At 31.3% G+C, this 24459-nt stretch overlaps 6 protein-coding genes and 1 non-coding gene across 18 annotated transcripts; 2 read left to right on the top strand and 5 right to left on the bottom strand.

Annotated features, from left to right (window-relative positions):
* Positions 1-95: 95 nt before the first annotated feature.
* Positions 96-7856, bottom strand: LOC122514206 (CDK5 and ABL1 enzyme substrate 1). Of its 3 annotated transcripts, none has more exons than XM_043630873.1 (10): positions 6593-7852; positions 5146-5529; positions 4646-4769; positions 3946-4073; positions 3546-3584; positions 2389-2480; positions 2192-2298; positions 1905-2011; positions 1597-1801; positions 96-1528 (listed from the first exon to the last, which is right to left on the bottom strand). In XM_043630873.1, the coding sequence occupies exons 1-10, from the start codon at positions 7147-7149 to the stop codon at positions 1388-1390; spliced, it is 1884 nt and encodes a 627-aa protein (XP_043486808.1). In that variant the 5' UTR covers positions 7150-7852; the 3' UTR covers positions 96-1387. The 3 variants fall into 3 exon arrangements, with proteins under 3 accessions (XP_043486808.1, XP_043486809.1, XP_043486810.1); XM_043630875.1 differs by having other exon boundaries at positions 1423-1521; positions 6593-7856; XM_043630874.1 differs by lacking the exon at positions 3546-3584 and having other exon boundaries at positions 6593-7851.
* A 236-nt stretch (positions 7857-8092) lies between these two features.
* LOC122514211 (protein PFC0760c-like) lies at positions 8093-10461 on the top strand. 3 transcript variants are annotated; one of them, XM_043630889.1, is made up of 6 exons: positions 8094-8394; positions 8488-8653; positions 8746-8904; positions 8990-9400; positions 9508-9614; positions 9806-10461. In XM_043630889.1, the coding sequence occupies exons 1-6, from the start codon at positions 8185-8187 to the stop codon at positions 9866-9868; spliced, it is 1116 nt and encodes a 371-aa protein (XP_043486824.1). In that variant the 5' UTR covers positions 8094-8184; the 3' UTR covers positions 9869-10461. The 3 variants fall into 3 exon arrangements, with proteins under 3 accessions (XP_043486825.1, XP_043486824.1, XP_043486823.1); XM_043630888.1 differs by having other exon boundaries at positions 8095-8394; positions 8990-9360; positions 9437-9614; XM_043630890.1 differs by lacking the exon at positions 9508-9614 and having other exon boundaries at positions 8093-8394.
* LOC122514213 (replication factor C subunit 4) lies at positions 10170-12788 on the bottom strand. Of its 3 annotated transcripts, none has more exons than XM_043630892.1 (6): positions 12546-12788; positions 12110-12385; positions 11079-11472; positions 10626-10739; positions 10480-10563; positions 10170-10308 (listed from the first exon to the last, which is right to left on the bottom strand). In XM_043630892.1, the coding sequence occupies exons 1-6, from the start codon at positions 12674-12676 to the stop codon at positions 10222-10224; spliced, it is 1086 nt and encodes a 361-aa protein (XP_043486827.1). In that variant the 5' UTR covers positions 12677-12788; the 3' UTR covers positions 10170-10221. The 3 variants fall into 3 exon arrangements, with proteins under 3 accessions (XP_043486827.1, XP_043486829.1, XP_043486828.1); XM_043630894.1 differs by having other exon boundaries at positions 12557-12647; XM_043630893.1 differs by having other exon boundaries at positions 12464-12554.
* Positions 12789-12891: 103 nt separating this feature from the next.
* LOC122514212 lies at positions 12892-14354 on the top strand. The gene is made up of 3 exons (XM_043630891.1): positions 12892-13170; positions 13235-13404; positions 13487-14354. Exons 1-3 carry the CDS (start codon positions 12992-12994, stop codon positions 14227-14229), a joined length of 1092 nt encoding a protein of 363 aa, XP_043486826.1. The 5' UTR covers positions 12892-12991; the 3' UTR covers positions 14230-14354.
* Positions 14355-14391: 37 nt separating this feature from the next.
* LOC122514207 (asparagine synthetase domain-containing protein 1) lies at positions 14392-17176 on the bottom strand. 5 transcript variants are annotated; one of them, XM_043630877.1, is made up of 6 exons: positions 16972-17048; positions 16532-16688; positions 16236-16436; positions 15234-16163; positions 14734-15149; positions 14392-14647 (listed from the first exon to the last, which is right to left on the bottom strand). In XM_043630877.1, exons 2-6 carry the CDS (start codon positions 16592-16594, stop codon positions 14473-14475), a joined length of 1785 nt encoding a protein of 594 aa, XP_043486812.1. In that variant the 5' UTR covers positions 16595-16688; positions 16972-17048; the 3' UTR covers positions 14392-14472. The 5 variants fall into 5 exon arrangements, with proteins under 5 accessions (XP_043486812.1, XP_043486815.1, XP_043486813.1 ...); XM_043630880.1 differs by having other exon boundaries at positions 16236-16404; XM_043630878.1 differs by lacking the exon at positions 16972-17048 and adding an exon at positions 16804-16843.
* A 280-nt stretch (positions 17177-17456) lies between these two features.
* Trnad-guc lies at positions 17457-17528 on the bottom strand. Its single transcript has one exon. It is a non-coding gene; the product is annotated as a tRNA-Asp (tRNA).
* Positions 17529-18220: 692 nt separating this feature from the next.
* On the bottom strand, positions 18221-23791 carry LOC122514205. 2 transcript variants are annotated; one of them, XM_043630872.1, is made up of 10 exons: positions 23510-23791; positions 22294-22570; positions 22027-22127; positions 21717-21967; positions 21370-21631; positions 20930-21307; positions 20737-20856; positions 20067-20262; positions 19835-19968; positions 18221-19585 (listed from the first exon to the last, which is right to left on the bottom strand). In XM_043630872.1, exons 2-10 carry the CDS (start codon positions 22565-22567, stop codon positions 19283-19285), a joined length of 2019 nt encoding a protein of 672 aa, XP_043486807.1. In that variant the 5' UTR covers positions 22568-22570; positions 23510-23791; the 3' UTR covers positions 18221-19282. The 2 variants fall into 2 exon arrangements, with proteins under 2 accessions (XP_043486807.1, XP_043486806.1); XM_043630871.1 differs by having other exon boundaries at positions 22294-22567.
* Between the last annotated feature and the right edge of the window lie 668 nt (positions 23792-24459).

The raw sequence follows: 24459 nt of genomic DNA, 5'->3' as shown, positions 1-24459 counted from the left end.
ATCAACGGAAATATCATTGAAATTACAAGAGTACGAGAAAATAGTAAAAACCAATATTAATAAAATTCGAATTACGCGCATAAGTATTTTTATCATTTTTATGAGTGAAGGCATTAATAGATAGATATCAGACATTATTAAAGACATTTCTTAAAGACATTTTCTTTTATATATATATATATATATATATATATAAATATACATGATCAAATTCCATATTTGTTGTTCATCGCATTTAGGTGAATTCGCTGCTATAATCTTGAATTAATCTTACAATTAGTAGTAGAATGTGCATTTTAGATTTATACGATAATAGATTTAATAGTTAAAACTATCTTTTATGTGCATAAACATAAGGTATGTAATTTGAAATAATTTAATTTGATGATCAAGATAATATATACAGATCTCTGATAGAATAAAAAATAAACAAAAATCAAACTAACAAATCTTATTAAATTTAAATTATACAAGTTTTTTTAATCATGTTTAATCTATTTCGTTTACGAGGAAACTTTAAAATTGCATAAAACATTAAATTTACTGTTTTCATTTGAAATAAGAAATAAAATATTTCATTTATTTTGTAATATACTAGCAAATCACATCAAATCACATATCCGTAAAGCCCTATCACTAAAACAGTTAAAAGCACAAAATAATCAAACTTTGAGTTAAAAATAAATCACTGTAAATAATAAAATAGTAATTAGGACTGTATCAACAACAGACCTGTATCGTGTTTATTTCGATATTATCTTAATCATAATTGTATAATTATTACCTTGAATTTTAAAAAAGAAACTCAAATGCATGTTCTAACATTGTTTCACATTATATAATAACATTAAATAACATTTCTTATATTTCTCGAGCTTCACCAAAATGCAATTCAAAGAGTTTCTTCTCATTAGTCTCTTTTATGCCCTTTTCGCTTTCATGAATAATTATACCATGCGTAGAAAAATAAATTCATTGCCATAATATGATTATAAAATAAGAAATAAAATGTTGAGCATAACTTATATTGTCTTCTTTCTCTCTATAAGAATATCTTTATTTCGTTTTTAATTTATTAAAACGATTTCGTTAATTTCGAATTTGCAAGCTCTTTCTTAGATTTATATATTTGTAAAAATGAAGATGCATGATTTATTTCTATTTTAATCTTATATCACATTGCATAATTTTTATACTTAGCGCTTTATCATTAAACATCCAGCAATGTTCTTTTTTTCAAAATTCAACTCACATTTCTTTCCGCTTCACTTTTATTCAACATTAGCGAGGATCGATATTTGTTAGCTTCGATATTTATCTTCAACTTCTTCCACGATTAAGAAGATAATGTTTGACGTCTTTGTACGAAGAAGGATGAAAAGGAAGGTCAAGATTCGTATATCAAACGTTGATAATGAGGAAATATTTCCCAATTTGGAAGATGTAAGCCAAATTCTAATGCGACGAGTACAGCAAATTCAGATGTTATCAGATCCTTACGATTCAAGCGAAATACACTTTCTATCCTCTGTAAAATGTTTTAAGATCAATTATTAATAAACGAACGATTATAAATTTACCAATAAAAATAAGTACCTCGATCAACGATTTCAAAACATCGCCTTTAACATCATTTAATTTTGCTGCAAGAAGTAAACAAGCACCTGCGCACAATTTGCGAGTTTGTTTGGTCACAATATTACGAAGGATTAATTTTTCAAAGTATACGTAAGCCATCGCCACAGTCAACATATCAATGCCATACTCTGTCTTTGCTATCTTTCGCATCTCTCGTTTTAAACTATAAGTTTAAATTAATCAGAAAATATTCACATCCTTTTTAAGATATATTATACACGGTGTCGGAGAATAATGTTACCACACAATAATGTTACAATACATACCTACGCAATTTACTGAGCGTTAGTTCTATATGTGGAAACTTTTCCTTAAACTTATCATTCAATTCTTTTTTTAAATCAGAAGGTTTCACATAATCAATTACCGATGCCTATAAAAAATAATATTATATGATAACATTTAAGAAAAATATTCACTTGACGATAGCTTGCTTTTACTTTACTAACAGAAACAGTTTACACACACGCACGCACGCACGCACGCACGTGTAGTATACTACACATATTATATATATATATATATATACATATATATATAAATAAATAAATACCATATATGAAGTAAAAGTCAGGAGAGTTCTATGCTTTCCTGCAATAAGTTCTGGATCATCTAACAAATTTGGATTGTATTGCAGGGATTGTTCGTCCCAATCATAAACTAAATAAATTGAATAGAAAATTATTAGAAATGGTATTTAAAAACTAGTCATTTTGCTAAATATCAAGTAGATCATATATTGTTATATACATTTACTGATAGGATCAGCACCAAAAGACAACGGGGGAGATTCAGGAGCATTGTGCTGCAAACGATGTGTTGCTGTGTCATATGAAAGACACCTGTAATAAATAATAACAAAAAATATTAATTATCTATTATGTAAGATTTACATACTCCTATAAATAAAATTACATATACTGACATGCATATAGTAAAAAATACAATGCGAATGATAAAAATAATAATAATAATAATAGTGAGCTAAACTAAGTAACACGCGTGTAATATTATTATATATCAAAGTTACTGACCATTATAAGTAATGGACAATACACATTGATTTACGAAAGGAATAAAAACTTATGTTAAGTTGTATTCTGGTTTTTTGTGTCAAAAAGATAGAATGCCATTAATCCCTATGCACTCAGCGATACAACTTTTAAGTAGATGTCATTTCTATAACTCTATAAATATTTATATTTATTTTCTTTAAAAACTAATAAATATGATAATCTCTCAAATACCGCTTTTGTGTGTTTTTTTTATTTTTCGAGAAGGAGATTCCCAAAGGCTGCTACTTATTGACACGAAAAATTGAAATACTCCTTTAAAATGTAATCGACGATGGCTTTTTGCGTAAGAATGACCATACATCCACTGTGCGAATAATGTGCAGATGAAAGAAATTATTAATGCCATTTAAGTAATATTTCAATGAATTAGGACTTATCATATTTACTTATTTACTTAGGATTTATTTAATTTAAATATAATTAAGATACGATCATCATTATATAATTAAATAATCCAGAAATATCTTATCTAATATTTTATTTTAATTATTCTTTGTGTTAAATAAGAACATTCTATAATCCGCTAACTCAAACTCAAAATTTCTATATTAGTGTATCTTTCACTTTCTTATTGTACAGTTTAGTTTTAAATGCTTTTAAATCTATTACTTATTTCCCCCATTTCCCCAAACATAAATACAAATGTAAAATAAGATATCCATAATAAGGAATCTTCTATGCAAAGTGCTAATTTAACGATTGGTCTACACCAAGCACATATCGTGCAAAAAAACAAATTTCGCTAACAATCCTAGCTTGCTTCGTGTCTATAATTATATTTGTTTTTTTTTTTTTAACTGCGGTGGGGGAGAGGGTTAAAATAACTTTTACCATTTCGTGTGATCCAAGTTCCATGTTATAGTTTTTGTCCTGCAAAAAGATGATTTTGAAGCGATGTTGTTAAAGAATGTGAATGAATGTGAAAAAAGTATCTTATATTATTATAATACTATTATTTTAATGTACGATACGAGAAACTTATAAAGTAATGATATTAGGAATTTCTATTAGTTGTAGTAGAAAAAAAGAGATTAAAGGGAAAAATGATTTAACGCACGATATTAATAAGAAAAAATAACTGATACACGAATGAAATTAGTGAACGGTAATAATTCATTCTAAATATGGCAACGTATATAATGTGCGTGCTAATACAAATGTAGATAGATGCTTTGGACACATACTTGAAACATTCGTCTAAAAATAAAATTGCTTTATCTTGAAAAAATACCTTTGTACCGGGTGATGCTTATTTGCTATAACATGAGATAATTCTATTGTTTCACTCTCGGTCGAGCATAATTTTCTCTCTCTTTGAAATTGTCTCGATGGCACCAACAATCGTTCGTAGGATATTTCCTGGAATAGAAAAAGGAAAGAAAAAAAACAAAAAAGAAGAAAATGAAAAAAGAAAATGCAACGGAGAGAGAGAGAGAGAGAGAGAGAGATTTGGATACAATTAATATTAAAAATAAATCTCTTTTATATGAATATAGTATCGTAAATATCCGAAATCCGTTACGTGTATCCAACCATTTCTACCAGATCAGTCAAAATTAACTTCTATTTCATTTTTCTTTTTAATTTATATTTTTAATTACCATTCGATGTCAATTGAGAATAAATAAAAAATATATATAAATGTATAATTTTATTACTGGTCTTAGCGTTTCTACAGTAACTTCTGCTTCTTACTAAATAATAGTGTGTCTAGACGAACAATATTCGTAAAGAAAAAAAAAAATATCGTTAACATAATTGTTTGATTAAAACAAGAAAAAGAGCAATTTTTGTTCTTCAAGGAATTTTTTTTTGCAAAGTATATATGAGTAATAATCATTTTGGATTCTTATTAATGGAATCACGATATAATCGATTTCGGTAAAATAAATCAAAATAACGAATCTTAAATTGATCATTTAAGTATATACCTGTCCGTCTTTAGCTCTTTCTATACCAAGAAGACCAAATGGATCGATAGTGTCATTGATAGCGGACAGCGGTCTTTGAGATGAAACGTTTTTCCTTTTTCCTGTATCTCTCCTCAGTTCGGACCTATAAATAATATATATTATAAATAATAAATATATTATTATATATAAAACAATGTAGACTGTATATTATCACCAAAACACAGTGTTTCGCTCAATGGACGAAAATAAGTAATTTCAAATGTAAAATCTAAAATATCTGAATGTGTCAATTCACATTGTTCAAATTGGAGTACGAAGTTTGATACAAAAATCAATATCCTTTTTAAAACATGAGTTATAAGCGAAATATTTGTGTTTCAACAGTTTCATTTTTATAAGTTGATTTTAATACCATGTTTTTTTCTTCTCACATCTTATATACGTGGAACGCGCTGTACATTGTAATGTTTTATCTATCCATTAGATATTTTTTATTATCATTTTTTGTCTCTACTTACCAACTTGAACGACCCTTGTTGTAAGGAAGAGTCGAGAATATTAAAAATGGAACGTATTTATCAGAAACCAAAACAAGCCTGTCGTCTCCAAATTTTTGTCTGTCGGCTGGTCGTTGTACCAATCGTATCGCTCTCGTAATCTCTGGCATATTATTAGTAGTACCGGTTTGTTGTATATTATTGTTGCAAGATGATTTTCCCTTTGCCTTGGAAGATGTTGATTGCGATTTGGAGCGAAGCGAACCAATGCTTTCATTGCTGCTATTACATCGATGCTTTATATCTTCGGATAGCGTTGATGTTTGATGACTTATCCGTTTTTTATATTGCAACGAGCCAACGCGTCTCTCGAGCAAGGAATAATCGCTCCCAGTTGTTCCAGTGCTGCAGCATCAATCATTCAAGTTATCTTAATAGATTTTATTATTAATGCATTTAAATAACCAATGGTACCACATATGATATAGTTCGTCACACACACGTGCGTACACCCACACAAATAAAGTCTCCTTAATGCTTTTTTTTGTAAGCTTAAATCATTGACTTGATACAGTTTAATAATGCAATATTATAATATATTTATACTGTCTATTCAAAATATATCATTACGAATTTTTATCTCGAAAAACAATAAGTTTGAGGACAATTCTTTAGACTAGAGTTGTCTAATTTAAAGGGGGAGATATATTATAGCAATTATTTATTTCTTTTTTGTGTAAGCTTTCCAGATCGACTTAATTTTTTTAAATAAACACCTCTACATTTTTTATAATAACAATATGTTCTATGCAAAAAAAAGAAATTCATTATAGAGAGATAACTGCGAACATTACTTTTTTTTGCATAGAACACAGGTCTCCTCGACGATCCAGTTTTAACTCTAACATAATATTATTTCTGGTCAAAAAAGGAAGAGTATCTTTCAATGATATCAATAGGATTTTTGATTGTCCTGAATCAATAAGAAATAAATTATCATTGAAATCATTTGTCGGTAAATCAAATTATTCGCTAATTGTAATAAGATTTGAATATGTTTTAAACGTATCATCGGGCTTGTAATAGAATTAGCGAATTATAGAAGACTTCAAAAACGCATTATAATAATTGCCATTAAAATAATTCTCAGATACGACAGTGTATACAACAATCTTATACATATTTACAATTGACAATCATACATAATATTAGCAAATGAAAATAGTCGAAATAGAACAACCCTAAAATCCATTACTTCGTACAAAACAGAGAGGGGCAAGAGGAAGAGAGAAAATATAACCAACTGAGATGGTTTATCGTGAAAATCATCGATTGCTGGCTGAGAAAGATTACCATAGCAGGGATTAGATAATTAACAAAGACAGATATATCTTCTTATGTAACGAGTCGGAATGAAGTTTTGAGAATAATACATGATGAAAAAAATAAAAAGGAAGGAAGATTTTACCGTTCTCTAAAGGAACCGGTATGCAATCCAGAAGAAGGTAAATGTGGATAGTTTCTTTCTTGTTCTAGAAAGGCAGCTACAGCCACCTTAGCGGGTATAAGAGATTCATCTGAACAATCAATCGAATCTCTGCGCCTTGCACTATTTGCACAATAAATTTGTTTATGAGAGTCGCGAGGCGAGGACGATGAATCAGCACCAGACGGACAATCTCGTCGGTAACATTGTTTTTCATCTTGATCGATAGTCATTGAGCTGTCAATATACTGTCTTGAGGACAATAATAAAGGTGAGCTTGTTTCCTCGAAGGAATCTTCTTCAAATTCGAATCTCGGTGTCGAACTTCGTCTGCAATTTTCCCCACCGTCGCTCAAAGTTCGCGCGTGTTCTGCACCCTTTCTTTCTCCCCTGATTCCAGCAGCCCCAGGAAAGGTGGGTTTACGCGATAGAATTGCCAGTTTTGTGTCACGATGACTTCCATCGAGAGAGATGTTCGATAGAAATGTCAATGCGGCCAATCTTCTCCGAGAATGGTTTTTCTTCAGGGCCGCTGCCATTCCATGTGATCTTTGGCGCTCCTAGTTGTTGCTGTTCTGTTGTTGTTGTTGTTGTTATGTTAATTTGTTTTTACTCTTATTGCTATAATTACTACTATTACTAATGCTGTTGCTGTTGCAGTTGCCTTTGCCTTTGCCTTTGCCGTTGCCGTTGTCGTTGCTGTTGCTGTTGCTCCACTTCTCTCTCTCTCTCTCTGTTTCTCTTCCTCTGCCAACTCTTCTTCATCGACTATTGCACCGTTGTTAAAAAGACAACAGCAGTGAGTAGGACGAAACGTTGCTGCCGACAACGACGACGACGACGACGACGACGACGACGACGACGACGACGATGACGATGATGACGATGACGACGACGACGACGACGACGACGACTGCTGAAGTGGACAAGGCCAACCACTAAGATCACGATTCATCGTCACTGTTCTTACACTTAGTTCTGACCTCAAGTCTCGACGATGTATTCCTTATATTCGTATATAACCGTACGTCGATCTCACTCTTCATTTTGACTTCGTTATCACTCATAAAGATCGCTAAATAACACTCTTTTTTCTAACCCTGAAAACGTTCCAATATTTCTACCAAGTCTACGCAGAACTACCAGTTCAACCAGGAGTCAAAAAATGAATGATTTGCGACTGATCCAAAAAATTAATCGAAACGGGCTTTTTCTTAGTTTATGACTTTGTCAACAGAGCGCGTTATAGCCAACGCGGGAAATATAAACCACGGCGCCAATTTTACTACCGTATGACCATTTTTAAAAATGTTTTTTTATATTAACTTATTATGATAGGAACTTTCTTAATTATAATTTCGTTGAATTTTATAAAATCCATAATACGTTACTTCGAACCACAGTCTCAAGATCATATGTTTTGAATAATATTGATTATTTATAAATCATGCGAGGAGTATAATAATCGATATATATATATATATATTGCGATTAAGACTTATTGTACGAAAAATGAACGCAAATGGATGCAAATGTTTTGATCTGCCAAGCTCTTTGATGTCAATACAAATGCTATGTTTATCTTTGCATTCTTTTTAACTTTCCTTATTCTATCGCGTGGTAAAATTCGTAGGAGCAATGATATACTCGTAAATGATGAGGATCAATTCTCTGCTATGTCACAAGAAATATATCATTTATCGAATTATGATATAACATTTTGGATTAGACGTTTGCAAGTAGAGCAATATGCTTTTTTAGAGAACAGAGATTATTTTTATAATGTAAGAGATTAATTTCAATTATTAGTACATAATAATGATTATTTTAAATATTAACCAAATCTTATTTAATTTCATATTTGTTTCATCATTTAGGTTTTTGTAGAATTAGACGATTTACCATTTATAATGAAGATTATTAATAGTTATTACGCGATCAAATTATTTTGTCAACTATACAATTGTTCAATTTTCAATTTTGGAAATTTACATTCATTGAGATTGACAGAATTCAGGAAATTCAATTATATGCTTGCAGAAGGTACGTTATAAATTAACGTCAAAGTACGAGCCCATAAAAAAGCTTATATATTTATAAATTTTTGTTTGTAATTATTCCATAACAACAAATAGTCAACAATTATTCAGCTCCAAAGGTCCTCGATATTAATAAAAGTTATCTTTCTATTGATAACTATTTCCAAAAGAATATATCTATATGCACTCTAGAAAAAGGATTAAATAACAATAGCCGGAAAAGCAATGGAGTATCTTATAATAATGATTTTAAAGGTACTTGCAAACAATGTTTCTATATCATTTGTAAACATAAAATGTCTGAGATTGACAAAATTTGACAAAATTGTTTTCCAAAAAGAGATCCTGTTAGTAACTCCAAAATATATGAAATCTATGAGATTGTTGGGTCGACACCTTTTGCAAAGCATAAATCATGATAGATATGGATATGGAAATGCGGATTACAGTGCAGAAGGAGACAAATTTGCTTATCAAGAATATAGGCGATATAAAGATTCAATAATGAGTGAAAATAACGATAACGATAATGACAACGACGACGACGACGACGACGACGACAACAACGACGACGATGACGACGACGACGACGTAGACGACGACAACTACGACGACGTAGACGAAGAAGAAGATTATGAGATTTACGATGAGACTGCAGGAAAAGAAGAGAATGATAATATCGAAAATTTAGATGAGGAAGAGGACAATGAGGTTACCGACACGGAGTCAACTGTCGAATACCATGATTATGGTTAGTATTTATTTGTTTCCTTCTTGATTTTTGTAGTTGGGACATCAAAGCATTGGACCAAAAGCACGCATGGCAAGTTTCAATCGTATCATATTCCCTTATCCAAGTAAGAAGCAAAGGCAACATTCGAGAAAAGAAAATATCAGAATCAGATCTGTTACTGAAGAATGCGATGAGGAAGAACCAACAGAAGAACCGCAATATTATGATTACGGTGAGGGAACGTAGAGAGTGAGAGAGAAATAAAAAGTTTAAAATTCTACGTTCCTTACCCTCTTAATAATTGGATAAGTACAGTATAGAATTTTAAATATGGTTATTTTAAAATATAGCATGTAAAACACATTTTTATATATGATATTGTACAAATAAATAGTTAATATAATTAAAATTTGTTTCTTTCAGGAACAAATGGTCATGACGCATCACTTGGAATCATGCATAGAACACAAATTCAACATTTCATAAGATTGATAATAATACTTATACTCATTATTTGTTGGATATAACAACATTAAAAATAATTTAATTTTGAAAGAAATTTAACTTTATTTATAAATATACGTGCATCTTCTATTACTTTAATTTAATTAGTTGTACCGTCAGAAACGCTCACACAGATTCCTGGCGACTTTGATACTCAAAGAAAAGTGATTTGATCGCATAATAGAATTATTCAATATTCTTCGATAATTATGTTAAAAAAATATAAAATATTTTTATTTTATTCTCTCAATATATGTAGGTATATTAAACATACAATCCCATGTAAATGATCAAAAGAAAAACGTTTGATTTTTATTTGGCAAGAAAACTTTTGTTCAATTGTATACCTTTATAATACAATAACAAAGGTCCATAAGTTGTATATATTCGCTGCCTCCTTCCAATAATCTGTAGCTACATTGCTAAAACATAACAAAAATATTGTTATATTACTCATACGCATTACACTTTATGCATTTCGTTTTTTCTTAAACACGGTATTTCTATCTTATCACGGTAATGCTATATCAAACTTTGAGGGACACAATAGATAAAGATGAATATATATTTAAAAATCTCTTATTTTTATTTACCCCAAGTTTTTCTGCTATTATTGCCTTTTGCTTATCGGAAAATTCATTGGAATAAATTATTCTTTCGTTTAGTTGTTCTATTACCTAAAAGAAATGTCAATGAAATGTAAATAACAAAATGTCCTGGCAAAAAATTAAAAAAATACCTGTGAAGTTGCGAAAGCTTCTAGTAAAAAATCTTCTACGAATGCTTCAACCTTATTATTATCTTTAGATTTACATACATCCATTAAATTATCAAGCCAATCGTCGGGAACAAACTGTATAAATAAATATTAATTATAGTAAATAACGTTTAAATATAATTCTTCGAGAAGAAACCTGGCTTGGATAAACAAACATCAGATATATAATAAAATTGTATAGAATAGCTTTTTATAATAAATATAGCATCGGTTAAAGTAACTTATTTAAAATGGCTAGAGTCTATAAGAGTAAATTTTTATTCAATTTAATTTATTAAAAAGTTTTCTCTTTTTATAAAATATATATAGCTTCAGATTTGATCGCAAGTTAGGCTTCTTCAGAATGGTAACTGGAAATTCAGTTCAAAATGTATTATTATTTTAAAGTTAATAAAAATAATTAGGTATAATTACACCAATGATTTCAAGCGCGTCATTGATCGTAACTTCTATGCCTTTTCCTTTTAATCTTGCGACAGATTGTAAACAAGTAATGGCACGTCTTAAATCACCACCAGAAGCTTCTACAATTTTAACAAGAACTGGCTTTTCAGCTTTCAAATCTTCTTTCTCGCATATATATTCCAATCGTTCAATAATTTTCTCTTCCCCAAGTGGCTTGAATCTAAACTTTGTACAACGTGACGTCAAAGGTTCTATGATCCTTGATACATAATTACAAATTAAACAAAAGCGCGTACTATGAGATTCTTTTTCCATTGTACGACGAAGAGCTGCTTGCGCTGCATTAGTCATACTGTCCGCTTCATCCAAAATAATAATTTTGAATGGAGGACATTTGTTTCCGCTAAAAAATATGAAATCAATTTATATAAATATATCTAAAATCTATATATATAATATTCGATAAAATGGTCAATAAATTATATATGCCTCAGTGTAATCTTGTTATCATAGAGAATAACAAAGCAACAAGTACAACGCTAAAACATAGTACTACTGTGTCTGCTTGCAATAAGGGATCAAAAGTTAATAATATATCTGTAATATTACTTATAATCCTTCAAGCAATTTTATATTTAGTTGGTAATAAGAGTTAAGAAGATACTTTGTTCAAACTCCTGAAAACAACTAAGCAAATTCTACTTTAAATAATTGTACGATTGTTACTTCAATTAATCTCTCAGACCTTTTACTGAAACATCATTGGCAATGAATGTCTGTAATAAATATTTATATGTAGGATTGGGTTCGGTGTAAAGGTGTGTAACGAACCTACACCAAGATTAATTCTACTACGAAATATTTGATAAAACAGAAGATAGAAATAAACGCTACAAAAATGCCTCACGATCTTTAGACAACGTAAAGTGATTCTACTTCATTCGATTTTGCTTTCTGACCGACCTGATATAAGCTTCTTATATGACTCTCTCTGTTTTTTTTTTTCTCTTAAATGCTCTTAAAGAAGATTATATACTTACTCTTTTTTTATGCTTCCTGCAGTAAGTTGAGCAAATGATTTGACCTTGTCCCTTACTACTTGTATCCCTCTTTCATCGGAAGCATTTAATTCTAGAATTCTTTCTTTGTACATCGTACCAAATAATTGCCTAGCCGCTGCTAGAATAGTACTAGTTTTACCAGTACCAGGTGGACCATAAAATAATAAATTTGGAAAGTCACCACCATCCATGCATTGTTTTAATACTTCTACGACTTCTGCTTGCTCAACTACATCTTCAACTGTTCTTGGTCGACTATAATGATTAATGACATATAAAAATAGTTAAAAAAAAAAGAAAATCAGAATTTTGCAATGACTCAAGACTACGTACTATACAACTCAATCGTTAAGTGATATAGAAAAATAATAATTAATGAAATGTAGAAGGTTAGATGATAGAAGAAAACATTTACTATTTTTCTACCCAGGGTATTAACGACTCGTCTCGTTCTTCCTTTGTACGAGAAGAAGAGGAAGAAGAAGAAGAAGAAGGTTTCTTCGTGTCTCCTGCACTCAATTTACCTACTTTCAAAAAACTTTCCATATTCTCTTTGATTACAATTATATTTTATCAAGAATTTGAAGAATTTCCCGCTCGAATCTTGCATTAGATAAATTATAGCAGTGATTACACGTTGATTATATGAAATGTGATTTGAACTGTATTCCATAAACTAGAGAGTAGGTAGATTTCGTAGCGACCCGACGACGTGGTAAATACGATCGTTGCGTCACCACGCGTTATTTTAGATAATCGCCTACTTTTCATAGAGTTTGATACGCACTATTACGATAAAACTAAATTCGTTCGTATAATAAGAAAGAAAGACAGGCGAAGAATGATTACACATTTATAATAATGGCTAATTCAATCGCTAATTCAATCGTTAATTCAAATACAGAAGTTCGGAAGTTACAACCAACACATAAATATGCGCTTGCAAAAATACTAAATGTTTCTGACTCATGGAAACAATTAATGGCAATTATTCCACAAGATGATACCAATGCACCAAGGTTTAATAGCGAACATATTAGGTAGGCAAATTATCTATGTAATAATTTACTTTAATAAATAATATATGAATTTTATTGTCTTCAGCATAATTGATCAAGTAGTAGAAAAACATCGAGAAAATGGTGCTAAAATTTTATTGGAAGAATGGAGTACAATGGGTAGATTAAGGCCTACTTTGGGAACATTACTCAATCTCCTTATTAAAGCAGAATTGTTTAGAGCCGCTGATTATGTTGCTGGTGAAATTTTAAAAGGTTTTCAAATGATTTATTATTTTTACCAAGTTAATTATTATAAAATCAAATTTATGATTAATACTTGAATTATGGTTTGCAGTTGATTTACCAAAGCGACCAGAGTACGGACCTGCTGCAATTATTGACATTTCAGATAATACTTTAGCAAAACTTATGCATGATAAAATTCAATTGGATAACAATGAAGATGGTAAATTGTCGCAGACATTTGAATCGTTGTCATCGTCATCGTGCAGAGTCGACGTCGGAGAGATTATATATTTTTCAAATGCTGTGGATCTTATGGATCCTTGTTTTATGAGAAATAATACAGAAAGTATCAAAACTTTGGGAGAATATAATGCCAAAAAAGAAGATATAAATTTGAGCGCTAGCGATATTCTTATATCGTCTGTTCATAATGTTGATAAAGATTTAGAAGTATCATCTAAGGAATTACCATTGTTTTTACAAAATTTTGGTCAAAACGAAAATGTTAATGAAAGTGTTCAATCGCATGAAATCCCTGTTTTTGTAAACGGAAGTGCCTTCGTATCAGACAAATCTGTAATTAAAAGTGATGATAATAGGACAAATGTTACAAATATGGATAACAATAGTAGTTCAACCAGTTACAGTTCTGGTTTGACAAATAGAAAAGATCAGGAAGGTGGTATGAATTGTCAATTTCAATCTGAGGTAATGTCCTCTTTGTTACCACAATTTGTAAATGATCGGGCAAAGAGCAATGTTTTAAAAGAAACGCATAACACATATGTTACAAATCGGAATACAATGAACTCTGAAGATCTGCCGCTGACAGTACTGGAGTACAACAGATAATAATTTTGGATTTATTTCAAATGTAGATTATATATGTATATTTATTTGAAAAGGCTTTCAAGGCTTCAAGGATTATGAAATGGGCGTTTAATCGAATCATTTTAGAATAAAAAGGTATTATTTAATTTATTGCATTAAAAAGTTTCTCGCTGTTCATTCATAATATTAATAGTTTTATCAAGAATTATCGTTTTCTTATTTTTAACAATATATTCGCGTTAACTTAATTGTCTTGTACTTATTTTATAATCGTTGGGAAATGTCCTTAGCATTTTCTTTACTATTAGCTATCCGAGATCCAAATTGAAAAGCTCTTTTGGGAAAAGTAGCAGCATTTTGAAGGCCTAGCTTACGCCCCAATAACCGTAACAACAGTTTATCTCCTAAACCGGGTGGCATTTTTTCTGTTGGAAAACATCTAAAAAAGAAAAGAAAAAAAATAAAGGAGCATTGAGACGCTATTATAAAAGATAAATGATATTTCGTTGATTTCGTTGTATATACCTTTCCCATGGTTGCAATTGTTGAACGTATTCTATCACATTTTCATCGAGATATGGTAATCTGGATTGCCTACCATGATCGGAAACAATTCTATCATCTCTTCCTAAATTTCTTTGAGAAATTTTGGCCAATTCATCATTCAATTCTTGTTTTAAGGCATTCCAACCCTTATGTTTCAATATTGTTCTGTGTCTCATGTATCCGCCAAATAATTCATCTGCACCTATACCTAGAAGGAGTATACGACACGGAGACTCGTATACTCCTATATTCGTATTTGAAACTATGCCTTTTGCTCGACTCGCAAACCACATAGCGCAACCTAAACTTTCATCTAAAATAGTACAGAGAGGATAAAGTAAATCGCTGATACGAGAAGATCGATATTTTGTTAGTTCTGCTTGTGTTACATTTACCTACAATAATAAAGGCATTGATATATCATTTCGTTAATATAATTATCACTTTGAATTAAAAACGTAATAAATTTGATATCATACTTCAACAAAATTCCACTTTCTATTCGGACAAATTTGTAATATTTCCGAAAGAGTTTGTCTCCCTGTTTTTCTATCGGGAACATCGTATACTTGCGAGACATACAAATGAGTATTTTTAATATGCTTATCTTGTTGAGATGCGATTGTTGTTTTTTCAAATGCAACATTTATCAAATCAATAGGTTCATTTTGTGGTACATACTTATGGGCAATCAATGTCAATATAGCTGAATCGAGTCCACCAGAGAACAATATACCTACTTTTCCATGATTGCAGTTAATACTTTTTCCTCTCAATACTATTGAAATACAATTCTTACAGAAATTTGGTTTTGTTTTTACTCGCACTTCGACTGCTTCATGTAAAAGTTTAGATAAGAATTCTACTCTACCAGAAACAATTTCATTTTTCAATAAATGTTCTATCGTATTATTAAAATCTCTCAAACAAGGATAAGTTTCTAAATAATCGAAATCTTTGCCAGTCGGATTTAAATGTGTTATCAACTTGTTAGACAATTCCTTTTCCGTTATTGTATCTTTGACATTAATGTTTATATCTAAAGCATTTTTCAATTCTTCAATGACATTTTCAAATATAACATCTGGTTCTTTCCATGGATAACAAGTAAGATTGATCTTTACATCGGATAAATTTATTACAAATATACCAATTGCAGGAACTTCCAATATATTTTGAAAACATTTGCCACCGACAGACGTTATAGTTAACGTACTTTTTTCATTATTTAACTGTAAAAGCAAGCTATGTCTTCCAATAATATCTCGTCCAAAGTATAACAATTTGCTTGATTTTTGAAAATATATAAAACTATATGGTCCTTGGATATACCGAAGTGTGTTGGTAATATTAAGAGATTTGCTAAATGCATTTAAAACAGTAATACTGTCGGATGTATCATTTTGGGCCTACAATTTGGTTTAATGTTTTGTTTCTTATAAGTATATACGTGATAACTTTATTGAGAAATAAATATTTACCAAAGATCCAGAGAAAACATCTCCGTTCCACAGAAGAATATTACCATTTGGATCTATTAGCGGTTGTTCTGCTAATTTCAAACCTTGTGTCCATAATATACTAGCCGCCAAATGACAGCACCATACATCGGTTAATGATATAAAATTTGTCACTAATTTATCCGGACCTCTAGAAATTAGAAGATTTTTACATTTTTCCCACTGAAAAATACAAATCAAACAATGATATATATTACCGATACAATCATAAAAAAAGATGAAAGATAATTATTATTTCTAAAATTTAGATTTTACACCTGGTCCGAATGATTAACATTTGCATCCGAACACTGTGAGATACAACAAAATATACCACACATTGTAACAGGAAAAATTTAACACCATTGTACACTAAGCATTGCTATCTTCGTATTGGTCGTATTTTTTAAAAATACTTTATGATGTATATATATGCTGAAAAACATTATAATATAATTAAAAGATATAGTTATCAATTTAAAAATATCACTGATAATAAATATATTATATTTAATCAGTTTTATACAAAACAATGATTTTTATTGATTACATTTATATATATATGCAATTATATGCAATTATTCAATTATTATTAAATTAACATAATAATTAAATATTTTCTATTTTTACAAGAATAATTTGAAAAATTTCACTCCTTATAGCAATATTCTTAAATTTACAATAGATTTTCTATATTAAATAAGTTTTATTATTTAACCCTATTAATATAGATACTCCTGGGTATTCCATCAGTCGTCTTGTAATTCAAACAATTACCGTTTGATGTCGTGCCCGTGCGTGCGCACGAATGCGTTGCGTGCGCACGAATGCGTTGCGTGCGCAAACGAATGGGAGGGATTAACGTCACTCACGTTTGCCACGCACGCCGAGATAGATGTGTCAGTCATTTGGCATACTGCTACAGTTTCTATCGATTAAAAGTTTTTCTTTTCAATATATGCATATTAATTACTCGTCTAATCCGATTAGATTCTGCTCTCCCTCGCTTATTTTATATTGCCACCCAAAATACTAATCTCGATATTATTTATAATTATTGTTTAATTATGAGAGATGTTAAATTTTTCGAACTCAACGATTTGTTATTTTATTTGTTATTAATTCATTTATTTCAGAATTTGAAAAGTACAAATCTTATAATAAATGTGAAAAATGAAAAAAAAATAAGAAAAAGATAAAAGCCTCCCCGTCGGGGAATCGAACCCCGGTCTCCCGCGTGACAGGCGGGGATACTAACCACTATACTAACGAGGAAAGTTGAATAAAGTTAATTTAATATAAAACTTAAGAATTATAAATCTATATATATAAATAATTTTTTTTTAAATGATTCAAGAGTTCAACTTTGAACAAAAATTATTCTTCATTATTCTTAATTTCATAAATACTTAAAAAAACTTTACCATCAGATAATTGTTCTCTTATATCGATATAATTATTATTTTTTCTGTTAAAATACGTACATGTGCATCTAGTATGGAACATAGTACACATCTAGAGTGTAGAGTGATAATGATAGAATAATGATTTTATCGAATATTTATTTTGCGTAAACAATAAATTAAAAAAAAAGTAGTAATAATAAAAACAAAAAAATACACATTCTGTTAGTCAGTTTCATTGGAGTTATAAGGAATATGGTACTTCAGTTGTCCTTTGCGTGCCAAATATGTAGAAGACAGACAAAATTAACCGGAAGATATTTCTTTATTCGCTTTTTTTTTTATTACAATATATATTTATTTCAAAGTAATGTTATTCTCTTGGAAATCTCTTGGAAATATATATATATATATATATGCTTTAATATATTTATTATATATATATATGCAGATAGGACATCTAACACAGAGATATATACCTATATATAGAATATAATTATAACATCGACGCAAACATATATAATTACCGTGAGAGATGGGTTCAAAAACTGAACAAAAACATAATTGATATTTACTATTGATTCTTAAACATTTTTTATTATAGACATTAATGTATATTGTTATGCTCTTTATCGATAAAAGTTTGATAATAAGTATGAGAAACAAGAGGATTTGTGTTGTACTACAGATTAAATCTTAAATTTCTCAATTTCCTTGTTTTTTGGGGTATTTTGTTTGCATATAATACATGTTGAAAAAAAAAAAATATAGATGTTGGAATGATATACAGAATTTGGACTACATCTTTTTCGTACTTGTCATTTGTATTGCCGATAAGAATGCATTTTGGAAGAGTTCCAGGTTTGTTATATTAATTGCGGCATTTAACTAGTAATTTTGTACTTTTTGTACATTCATAAAATATATTATTCAATTCTGTCCTCATTCGAGCCACTCATCTGGACTTTGATCGGATTTCTAATACATATACATATAATATATCAAGGATAACCGTATAAAAAATGATAATGTAAGATCAGTACATAAAAATAGTCATAAATTTTAGTTATTAATTATTGTCTTTATAATTCGTACATGATTTCTTCCTTGTTGAGAAAAAATAATCCTAATTGTCCAGACGAGTAGCATTTCTCAACGAAAAGAGGAAAAAAAAAAAGGAAAGAAGTAAGTGGACGTATTAAAGCGATATACATATGTACGTCATTAATGTCGTAAAATATTATACTCATCCATAAAACAAAGTTCACACAATATTGAAACGAGCTTTGTTACGAACAGAATAAAATAAAACGAAATAGAAATAATGATGTGCTAATGATGTGCCAATGACGTGCTCTCGAATCGATTTTGACGATTATTTTTGTGTTGTTTTAATAAAAAGTGTAAATTTGGAATAATATTTGAATCGTTAAAGCGTTCGCTACCACACTGCAGAGAAGGGAAGAACTATTTGCCCAGAAGGATGATTAAAAATATAAAAGAATGATTTATAGATCGCGTTCCGATTCGAGCTTACGCGTTACTTTTGTTTCTCTTCTGGCTGGCAATTTATTTATCCACCTTTGCAATAGGACTACCTCTATTTGAGATTCGAGTGATCCCTTATCAGTCAGACGTTTGCGATATATCGGAACCCCTACGAAATAAGAAATCGATATAAAAAGGAAAGCTTGGATAACGATGTCGATAACGAGAATGATATCGACGTAAACAAGATTCCCTGTTGACGCGACATTGTTCGGAGATACCGATGCTTGGCTGCAATTTCATTGAACTTAGGATCGTATCGATACAGAATTGGAGCTCCTTGTAAATTCCTTTCTCCTTAACAATAGCGTCGCAAGCTTTGGCCGTTTCTAACGCGAAGCTCGTCAAACATTCCTCCTCTTCCGTTTCATTCGGTGGTACCTGTAACGCGCAAGAAAATTTCACAATTTCATATTATAAAGTATTTATTAATTAATAATTAATTATTTTTGAATTTGGTATCGAACCACCTTTGTATCGTTGTATCGAATAGCCAAAGCAATAAGGTATATTAGATACAAAAATAAAAATACAAATAAAATACAAAAATGTGCATAAATATCGAGAGATTCGATATAACTATTTAGGCAAACTATTTAGGCAAACTATTTAGGCAACTCGTGTACATACGCAAGCTTTACATATTTCATACGTAACGCATGGAAAGTAAAACATCTGATTGTTATCCCCAGCAAAATTGTAGGCAGCCTTACAGTGTCGTTCGATTTTCTCTAAATCAGGACATTTCTTGTTTACGTCTGAGGCTGAACGAATCAACAAAAAATGATCGAAATATATTAATTTTCATTTTATTTTCATCGCGATTCTAATCTTGCTCGTATGAATATGTCAAATGATCTACCTTCTTTAGTGCCTGCATCGAAGCCAGTCCGCTTATTTTCATTTTTCATAGCACTCCCGTCATTACGAAAGTTTTGCGTTAAATTATTTTGAATTTCTTTCTGAATAGCGAGAATGTTGTGGAGTCCGTCCAGTGCCTTACGAATTTTTTTGTACGAATATGCAGCTGCCAGTTTGTTCATGATGTAGTCCCTTTCCTATGAATGATGAAGATTAATCTAAATATTATGAAATATTATTAGGCAAGCTTAAACGTAAAAATAAACGTGCATATTTAATTACGATTTATAGAAGATTTATAGAAGATTTATAGAAGATTTATAGAAGATTTTTATAGAAGAATGTTCTATGATTGAAATATTCCTCTATTAAATAGAGCACCATAGGTAGCGGGTAGATACTCGACTATGAACCCGATAGTTGACAGATCTACTTCAGGGACGCGCCCCTGCCTACGCGAGCCTTGGTTTATCTCCCAAGACCATACGGGTGAAACCATTGTCCTATCCCCCTGACTCTCCTTTCAAACCCACAAATTCTCCTTTCTTAATATCCTAGAATTTTATACTCGCCAACCCGTATGGCCAGCGTGCCGAGTTATGGCCAAAAAAAAGCCTTAACATGCGTTAAGGGAAGCCTATGTTCGATGCAATTTGTTTGTTTATACGAACCTTTTCCAATTCCATACTGATGTCGCTCAACATCGTATACATACGCTCGATTTTATCCTTTTTATCATTGCTTTCGGTCTCGGATTCTTCTTCGGGATGTTTCAAGTTTTCGGCCATGTTCTATCGAAAAATCAATTCTTGGTGGACAAAAATCATTTTCTTAGGTGGACAAAGCGTATTTTGGTAGACATACCTCATAGTATCGTTGCAACATCCACTCGTCATCTTGATCTTGCGTATCTGGCCGGGCCAATAAGGTAGTCTTTTTCTTTCTACGATCGATACCAAAATACTGAGACCAATCGACGCTCTTCTTCTTCATTTCGATGCTCTTCCCATTCGACGTATTGATCTTTGTGACGTTTTCCTTTTGGCCCTTGGAAGTAGGCTTTACTTTGGGAGCTTCCGATGTATCGATGCGAATATTATTATTTTTCACATTTTCGTGCTCGTGCGCGTGCTCCTGCTCGTGCTCCTGCTCCTGATTATGCGCTCGTGTATAATTGCGAGTCTTAAGGGCGGATTGCGCGCCTTCCGGATTGCCGAATAGTGCGCCTAAATCTTGCGCAACCTAGACAAAATATAACTCGATCGATAAATTGATACATTGTCCATTTTAAAGAAGGAATTTACCTTTGGATCCATCCGTTGAAATTCTTTGGGACTTCTTTTAGCTACCGGATAACGTTTACCCAAAGTCTGATATTTGTCAAGTTGTCGACCCAAAGGATATCTCGCGTTTACGTTTCTTCGTTCGGTTGGCAAGAAATAAAGGATGTCCTGTTCCATATCTTTATCCGCGAAATCATTCTCCTCGCCGTTTCTCCTTCCACCCTCGCCTGCTAAAAAATCTCCTTTATCGAAAAGCTCGCTCCATGACATCGGACTTTCGTTCCTGTTGCACAATAATAACGAATTAATGGATTTGAATAATCAAACTCACGGTACTATATACTCGTATTTATACTAAATATACTAACTCGTAGAGTTTCTTTCCTTGGTTCATTCCATATTTTTCGGAAATTGGTACATCCAAATAATTTTCTTCGAGTTCTTTTAAAGCGGAAGGATCGCTATTCCGTAATTGTTCCAAAATGAAATTGGCTCTTTCGCGAAAGTCTATATCGTCATTTGCGTTGGCCCTTTTACGGTTAGAACTTCGTTCGCGTTCGCGAAAGAGTGACGACGACGACGACGACGACGACGACGACGACGACGACGGTACGCGTTCCTAAAGAAACGATATTTTTGTCGAAATTTTGTGCATATGTTTTTCTTTGTTAACTTTACCTGCTCCTGTGCGTTCATCAAATAATTGAGAATCGATTTCTCAAGCATCTTGTCGCTTATTCCTTGAAATTCGTCATCCACCATTTCGAGTTGTCCGGTCTCTGAAATCACAATAGGAATTAGAAAATACGTATTTTTAGATATTTATATAGATATACGCTAATTTGCAATAAATGACACCCTCGACCTAAATTGACAACAATTTATTTTGAAATAAAACATAGCTTTGATTATGGCACTATTTATTTGATATTAAATTGTTCTCACCATTAGGTAGAAATTCGAGTTTTTCATTTTCATCTGGTAGAACTCGATCGTTCTGTCGTTCCATTTCAAACATTCTCTCGACGTCGCCTCCGTGATACTTTCGCGAACGAAAATCATTGTAATATTCTTGAGGTGTGGGTTCCAACGATATTTGTTTTCTTTTCACAGCATTTAGGGCACTTTTCAAAGATTCTACGTCTGTCTCATAAGGCGCAGGAGCAAGCGCTGTTATTCCAACGCTGAGGAACATTAAAATCCAGCTTTGCTTCAACATCTGCTAATACGAAAATCAATGAGCCCTGATCCGAAGGAATCGAGAAGCGATCGGCAAAGATTCTTGTATAATTTTTGCTTTATGAAATTATGAAAATATATGAAAATGTTCACGAGGTTAATACTAGGTATTTAATAATTATTCATTTCAAATAAAACCAAGTTTTTTGTCACGACGAAAATGTTGATGAAATATTGAAAAATGTGATGCAAATATGAACTAATACGATGGACTACGTATACGGAACTATATACACGTGTAGTATATATTTATATATTAGATGTACAATTAAGCTTCCGCCGTTTTAAACGTTTATAATTTATAATGTTGATAATATCGTTTCTATTTCGTTTCTATTTCTATATCAATAAATAATATGTCGGTGAGATCTCGCACGAGCCTTTTAATTCTTCTTTTTACGCGTTATCGAACGCGCACGGTTAAAATTAATGAATAAGTCAACTAATTAGTCAAGACAAAAGATCCGTTAATTCTCACATGATAAACTTAGCGAACGATAAGCCAAATCTCCTCGATATAATGAACCAATAATAGAACAATCGACCAGCCAGTGTTTCATCGTTAGAATGACGAATAAATGCAATTTTGTTGTATTTTAAACACCTTTCAAATGTACAACTTGACCCGCATGCATCGGCTAGCGTAGCATAATGATCTTTATGCTAACAGATGGTACGTAAGATTTGCAAAGAAAATTCGTAAATAAATGTAAACGAAAACAGCGATAAAATAACGATTGATGTTGGAACCAAAATTATCTACGCCCGCGAATCGTGCCTATCGAAATGAATGATTCAACTTAAATGAGAAAGAGGAGAAGGAGGCAAGAAACGAAGAAGAAGAAGAAGAAGAAGAAGAAGAAGCGTGCTGACATGATAAAGACAATAAAAATGTAAATCGTATTTCGATCATTTCACTTACTGTTATCTCTTTTTCTCCTCTTTCTTTCTTTCTTAACAATTTATCCGCATGACACGCATCGTAAACTGTGCAATCGTGTTAAATGTCCTTTTAATATTTGTGTGTGTGTGTGTGTGTCTCTCTCTCTCTCCCTCTCTCTCTCTCTCTCTCTCTTTCTCTCCCTCTTTCTCTCTCTCTCTCTCTCTCTCTCTCTCTCGTATTCTTTCGTGCGAGATAGTTTCTCGAAACATGAAATTCGTTTTCTGTTCAACCATCACCAATGGCAGGAGCTTTTATATAGGAGCCTCTTTAGGATCGATAGAAACGCGCATGGAACTCTCAGAGTTATGCCGTTCAGCAGCAACAAGTAAAGGCGTGTGGGGTGTGCCTGAAGAAACATACCGACCGAACAAAATGATACGGGCATTTACTTTTTTATTCCAAATAATCTCTCTATTTTCTCGGATTAAATATAAATAAAATACAACATAGAGTAGTTCTACTTGATTATTCGGTATGACAACGTTCATGGAGATTATTAATTATTTGATATATCAAACTAGTCGATCTAAACAATATTATTACTTTTTACTGATATTCGTTATTGCGATGTTTTTTTTTGTTTATTATATTAATACATAAAATATCCATAAAGTAATATAATATAAGTTATCTCGTTTCTTAACACCAATAATATGAAGAATCATAGAAATTCTACGGTTGTAGAATTTTCAAGAGGATTGGGTAAATCGCTGTATCGATCGACCGAGCTCGTCTTTTCGAATACAGGACACAAATAATAATTACTAAACGTTAAATGAAGATAAGTTTTGAGCTGCAATAAATAGCCTTAAATGACGTTGAAAGACCGCAACGCATTTAGGTCGGTGAATTCGTCACGACATGCCTGTCTAATTATAATTATATCTCTATAGGAACATTTGTTTTAATTCTAATTTTAGAAAGTTTCT

This window comes from Polistes fuscatus, unplaced genomic scaffold (genome assembly GCF_010416935.1).
Source record: "Polistes fuscatus isolate 324 unplaced genomic scaffold, CU_Pfus_HIC Scaffold14, whole genome shotgun sequence".
Classification (NCBI taxonomy): Eukaryota; Metazoa; Arthropoda; class Insecta; order Hymenoptera; family Vespidae; genus Polistes; species Polistes fuscatus.
Note: the sequence above shows the minus strand (reverse complement) of the source record. Positions and strands in the feature narration are given on the sequence as shown.